This window comes from Psammomys obesus, unplaced genomic scaffold (assembly GCF_907164565.1).
Source record: "Psammomys obesus unplaced genomic scaffold, mPsaObe1.curated_primary_1811, whole genome shotgun sequence".
Taxonomy (NCBI): domain Eukaryota; kingdom Metazoa; phylum Chordata; class Mammalia; order Rodentia; family Muridae; genus Psammomys; species Psammomys obesus.
The window spans coordinates 11244373-11250615 of NW_026592666.1; the positions used below are offsets into that span (position 1 = coordinate 11244373).

General features: G+C 54.1%; 1 protein-coding gene across 1 annotated transcript; it reads left to right on the forward strand.

The window, feature by feature from the left end:
- Positions 1 to 1298: 1298 nt before the first annotated feature.
- LOC129682543 (carbonyl reductase [NADPH] 3) lies at positions 1299 to 6243 on the forward strand. Its single transcript, XM_055614953.1, has 3 exons — positions 1299 to 1690; positions 3016 to 3123; positions 5593 to 6243. The coding sequence occupies exons 1-3, from the start codon at positions 1402 to 1404 to the stop codon at positions 6027 to 6029; spliced, it is 834 nt and encodes a 277-aa protein (XP_055470928.1). The 5' UTR covers positions 1299 to 1401; the 3' UTR covers positions 6030 to 6243.

The following is a 6243-nucleotide window of genomic DNA, read 5'->3' on the forward strand; positions in this document are numbered from 1 at the left end:
CACTGTAAACATAATAAAGAATTGGTTTGTTTTGACTCACAGTTGGAGGGTCATAATGGCGTGAGCATAAGACAGACAGACAAACTGTGTCTGCAGTCAGTGGGCTAAGAGAGTGCACAGCAGTGCTCCTCTTCGAATATGGATGTGGGGGGGGGGGGTAGCCATGTGTGCAGAGACCAGAGGTTGATCTCTTCCCCCACCCATCTCTTCCTGATTCTTGGAGGCAGGGTCTCTCACTTGAACCCAGACTTTGCCAACTTGGCTAATCAACTTGCTTCAGGAATCCTGTCTCTGGGATTACACACCAGCAGCCATGCCCCACATTATGTGGACCTTGGGGATTTGAACTCCAGCCCTTTGCCCATTAAGCTAGCTCCACAGCCTCCGCTCAGCTCACTCTGTCCTTTTCAGTCAGCCCAGCGTCGCAGCCCCTGGAATGACGCCACCCTTCTGGTGGGCCCCGCACCCCAGTCAGCCTCACTGAGACACTCCCGAGGTCTGACACGCCCCCCGCCCAGAGCGTTTAACAGAGAAGGTGGTGTCAGGAGCAAGAGGCTAGGGCGGTCTGACCAGCTCGGCGTGGGAAAAGCTGAGTCACCGCGAGGACTTGGTTGTGCTTAGACCTGGCATCACCAGCCAAGTGGGATCAGCAACAGACCGGAGTCCACCGAGCTGGGAGGAAGTCTAAACACATGCCCGCACTTACACGCGCCTGGAATTTTGTTCGTAGGTTCAGAGTCTCCTCGGAAGACCATTTGCGTAGACCTGCACCAACCAGATCTTTCTACTTATGTACCCTTGGGGGAAAACCCGGCATTGCCGGCGGCTGGGGGTGTTCGCACGGCAGAAAACAGTTCTGTTTTCTGGAGCCTTTCCTCCCGCGTGGGGGCGCACGGAGCCCTCCAGACCCGCAGAGCTACACCTGCTAAGCCCACTGCCGGGCTCTGTTCCCCAAAGTGCCCGGGCAAGCGGCTCTACTGTGTTAAGTCATTCCAGGGCGAGCTCCGCAGAAGCAAGCTTTGCCTTTTGCAGACGACGGGCTCCCGCCCAAGAAAATTACGTGGCGCTTGTTTTCCTTTTTCTTTTTTCTTGAGCTTTACCCAAAATAGTTGCTTCAATCCGATTGCCACGAGTCCTGCTCACCCCTTTGGGAACAGAGCCTGTCCCTTACCCACGCTCGGCTCTGAACCCGGATCTCCACCCGGGAGGACCGGCGGGAGGAGGCGGACCCTTGAGGAACAGACGGCCCCTCCTTGGAGGGGAGGGACCGACTTCCCAAGGCCTTGCTCTCCAGCAGTCCCAGCGCCAGGTCCCAGAACTTAGTCCTACGCCACGGTTCTGACCACGCGTGACCTGCTGCCCAGCCGGCCTGCGGTCCAGTGGTCCCTGTGTCCCTCGGTCATGTCGTCCTGCAGCCGCGTGGCGCTGGTGACCGGGGCTAACAAGGGCATCGGCTTCGCCGTCACGCGTGAGCTGTGTCGGAAGTTCTCGGGGGACGTGGTGCTCACGGCGCGGGACGAGGCGCGGGGCCGGGCGGCCGTGCAGCAGCTGCAGGCGGAGGGCCTGAGCCCACGCTTCCACCCGCTGGACATCGACGACCTGCAGAGCATCCGCGCGCTGCGCGACTTTCTGCGCCGGGAGTACGGGGGCCTCAACGTGCTGGTCAACAACGCGGGCATCGCCTTTAGAAGTAGGTGTCGGGCTCCGGCAGCGGGTGCCCTGGGTTCTCCGAGGGTGCTGGGCTGCGCCATCCCGCCTGAGCGCGCCCGCGAGGCGGCTTCCCGCGGGCGGCGATCGGGTGCGGGCCCGCCCAGGCGCCCGGCTCCACGCCCTGCCCGCCCAAAGGGCGAGCGGCCTTCGCCGGCCTGTGCGCTGCCCGAGGCCCTCCTGGGAACTTTCGGCTGCGCCTGTTTGCAAAATCCCGGCCTCCTGGGAGGGGACCACGCCCTGCCAGGCTCATCAGCTTTCTGTCCCACGCACGAAGGCTTTTCCCAGAGAGGGGTCTTCCAAAAGCGCTTGGAGCTTTCGCTTCGCGGGAAACAAGGGCGCATTCATAGATGCCCGGAGACATCTGCCGAGGACAGGAAATGGGTTGCAGAGACACAATTAGCGCGCGCTGGCACGATAGTGGGTCTCCTACCGGCTTTAATGGAGCGATTTTGAGAGTGTCTAATAAGGAAGCGAGGCCTTCTCCCCTCCTCCTGGGAGCTAGGTTTGTTATTATCAGACTTGCAAGCGCAGTTTGAAAAAGCATCTTCCTTCAGAGGAAAAAAATCGAACTCATTTACTCTAACAAATGCTCGATTAGCAAAATTATCCAGCTGTCACGTGATGGAACAGAAAGAAACAGGTCAGCTTCCTTACACCACCGCTGGCGAAGAGAGCACAAGTCCGTGCAGCCGGCCCTGGGCACCCACGGAAGCCTTGCGGGAGGCCCACGACATCCTCCCACGCGCACCTCCAAAGCCTGTGGGCTGTGGGGAAGGGCGGGGATCGCCACCCCAGACACGCTGAGCCGCTGACGGAAGGATAGGTAGATTAGGGCCCCGGAACCCCTGCTGCAGAGGCGCGGGCGAGGCGTCTGCAAACCTGAGCATCGGCTGTCCACACAGACGCTGGCACCTGCAGCCCAGGAGCTGCGTCATCACCCAACCCCGAGGAGCCGCCTGTGTGCGGTCAGGCTTGACATGGGTGTGGCAGGAGCACCGCTGACGAGAAGCCTGGGGTGGGGGCCGCAAAGTTCTCTCCTTATGCTCACGGGAGGTTTAGAACCATCAACTTCGATTTTAAAGGTGTGTGTCTGTGTGTGTGTGTGTGTGTGTGTGTGTGTGTGTGTGTGTGTGTGTGCGCGCACGTATTCACAGATGAATGTATCACCAAGCTCAGCAAGTAAGTAAGCTTACTGTTCTAAAGTAAGTTTACTTCTCCTTTAGCTGTTATGTGTTTGGATCTACCTTCCTATATGAGTTACAGTCGGAAGTGGAATTCCTCTGTTTTTTCTTATGCTTTTCAAAGTGGATGATCCAACACCCTTCGACGTTCAAGCTGAGGTGACGCTGAAGACGAACTTTTTTGCTACTAGGAACGTCTGCGCTGAGCTGCTGCCCATAATGAAACCACATGGTAAGTCCAGGGTAAGGCCACTGTTCCTCAGGAGCAGCCACAGTGTGGACCACTGTCCCTCAGGAAGCAGCCATGGGCCCCTCAAATATGGCAACCTGCAGAAATCACCCAGGACTGCTGTTTGTCTGTGAGGTTGCAGGGGTGGGGTGGGGGGACACACGTAAAAACTGCCTTATCTTTTTTTTTTTTTAATCAAAGTGTCTGGCTTTGTACTTGACCCTTTCAGCTGTCGTTGTCAGAACTCTGCAGGACCCATCAGTGTTCTTGGGTCTGTGTCATGAGCTCAACCCTCCATCACAGGATGCCGCCTGTCCCTAAAGGTCTGTGATGGCCTCATGTTGCAAGGATGGGCCAACCCTGGCTTGTCTGGCATTATGACACCTTTTTATTCCTTTCTTATGTAAAACTCAAACACACACACAAACTTATGTGACTCAGAGAATCCAAAAGAAATATTCTTTGTGAGGGAACACCTTACCCCAGCCGTGAGGTTTCAAAAGATTATCAGTTTCCTCCTGATGCTCATTGGGTACCCATCATTACCCCAGCACTCGTGGGGAATTGGGCCATGTATGAGGACCGTCTCATCCACCATCACACACATGAGGACCATCTCCTCCGCCATCACACACATGACGACTGTCTCCTCCACCATCACACACATGAGGACCGTCTCATCCACCATCACACACATGACGACTCTCTCATCCACCGTCACACACATGAGGAGCATCTCCTCCGCAGAGCAGGAACCTGAGTTGGAAGACAGAGATTAACAAAGGATCTAACGTGTGAAATGGCCAGCTTGCTATGGAGGGGCTCTTACTTCTTTTGCCAAGATTAGCTGTGACGCTGAGGGGAAGCCTGTGGCTGTTGTTTTTACATGTAATTCTCGGGACTAGAGAGATGGCTCCGCAATTAAAAGCACGTGTTGTTCTTGCAGAAGACATGGGTTCGGATCCCATGGTTCCCAGCACCTACATAGCTCTTAGCCATTGGTAACTCCAGTTCCAGAGCATCCAACACCCTCTTCTGAACTCTTTGGGCACAGGCATGCAGGTGAATAATGCAGGCAAACATTCATACATGTACATAAACATAAATAGAGCCTTAAAGTGTAACTTTTTAAACTTAACATTTTGAATGAGAATTAACTCAGAATGCAAGAATTTTATTTTATTTTATTTTATTTTATTTTATTTTATTTTATTTTATTTTATTTTATTTTATTTTATTTTATTTTTAGGCAGTATCTCACTCTGGCCCTGAATTTGCTGTGCAGACCAGGCCGGCCTTGCACTTCTGGTGCCCCCTCCTGCCTTTGCTTCCTGAATGCCGGGATTCCAGGCGTGCGCCACCCTACCCAGCTTAGCCGTAAGAAACTTTCAATCTGAAAAGTGTGGAAGAGATGAACTTGAATTCCTACCCACCTGCTCACTCATCCATCATAGATGGGTTCATAGAACACCTGCATCCACACCTGCAGTCCCTGAGTGCAGAAGGTCAGCCTGGCCTGGACCACCCCATCAAATGTAATTCATTCTACTGAAATAAGAATTAGAGCATCCAGCCAGGCGTGGTGGCGCACCCCTTTAATCCCAGCACTCTGGGAGGCAGAGGCAGATCTCTGTGAGTTCTAGGTTACCCTGGTCTACAAGTGAGTTCAGGACATAGAGGGCTACACAGAGAAACCCTGTCTCAAAAAAAGAAAGGAAGGAAGGAAAAGAATCATAGCATCGAATATGAGCCAAGCCGTTTTGAAAGTTAAAGGAAAGACTGTCCGGCTTTGCTACACTTACGTTCATGGAGAGACATGCTCACCGTCAGGGCTTCTTGCTTTCTATCTAGCTTTTGGCACCTTACTTTCCAGGAATGTAGGTTTTGCTTACTTGCCCGAGAGGAAAATAGCCTAGGCAACAATTAAGTCACTAGAGGGAGCTACATGCCCGTTCTTTCTGTCAAGGAGGTGAGGGCTGTTTCTGGATGCATGCATGGACACACACACACACACACACACACACACACACACACACACACGGGTGCGTGGATTCGCTCTCTACTTACTTGCTTATTTAGGGTGTGCATGATTGTCAATCACAGAAGTCAGTTCTCTCCTACTTTGGGGCCTGAAACTGGCTTGGAGGCGAGTGCCTTTACTTGCTGAGCTGCCTCTACGTGCCACCTTTGTGTGTGTGTGTGTGTGTGTGTGTGTGTAATTTATTTAATGTGCATTGGTGTGAGGGGGTCGAAGCCATTGGAACTAGAGTTACAGACAGTTGTGAGCTGTCCTGTGGGTGCTGGGAATTGAACCCAGGTCCTCTGGAAGAGCAGCCGGTGTCCTGAACCTCTGCGCCATCTCTGCAGGCCCCCCACCCCCGGTCTGTTTTCATCAGCAATTACACGCGGTCTGAACGGTGGCTGGGCCTTGAAGCTCCGTTTGGATGCCTTTAATGGTGTTGCCTGTTGCAGGTAGAGTGGTGAACGTCAGCAGTCTGCAGGGGTCAAGGGCTCTTGAAAACTGCAGCGAACATCTTCAGGAAAGGTTCCGATGTGACACGCTTACGGAGGGGGACCTGGTCGACCTCATGAAAAAGTTTGTGGAGGACACAAAAAATGAAGTTCACGAGAAGGAAGGCTGGCCAGACTCCGCCTACGGCGTGTCCAAGCTGGGGGTTACAGTCCTCACGAGGATCCTGGCCCGGCAGCTGGAGGAGACGAGGAAGGCAGACAGGATCCTGCTGAACGCCTGCTGCCCGGGGTGGGTGAAGACCGACATGGCGGGGGCGCAGGGCTCCAGGACCGTGGAACAGGGGGCTGAAACCCCCGTCTACTTGGCCCTCCTGCCTCCTGACGCCACGGAGCCTCAGGGGCAGCTAGTCCGCGACAAACTTGTGCAAACGTGGTAAACATCTGCTCCGGGGCCTAATGGTTTAATAGCTGTTTGAATGGGGCGGTGCAGCCCGGCTCTTGCCAGCATTGAGGAGGAAGCTGTATTCCTTTCTGTGTGGTTCCGCGGGCCAAACCCGAACGGCTCGCTGTGTCCGAACTCTTGGCATCTCGAACCTTCATCCACTTAGTGTGTCTGCTTTGTTTTTCAGATTAAAAATATTTTCGTTTTTA

Bases quoted from the DNA above. Each gene is read 5' to 3' on its own strand.
- LOC129682543 (XM_055614953.1), top strand. From the start codon at position 1,402: ATGTCGTCCTGCAGCCGCGTGGCGCTGGTGACCGGGGCTAACAAGGGC. The intron at 1,691-3,015 runs GTAGGTGTCGGG...TGCTTTTCAAAG, and splicing joins CGCGGGCATCGCCTTTAGAA to TGGATGATCCAACACCCTTC. The intron at 3,124-5,592 runs GTAAGTCCAGGG...TGCCTGTTGCAG, and splicing joins GCCCATAATGAAACCACATG to GTAGAGTGGTGAACGTCAGC.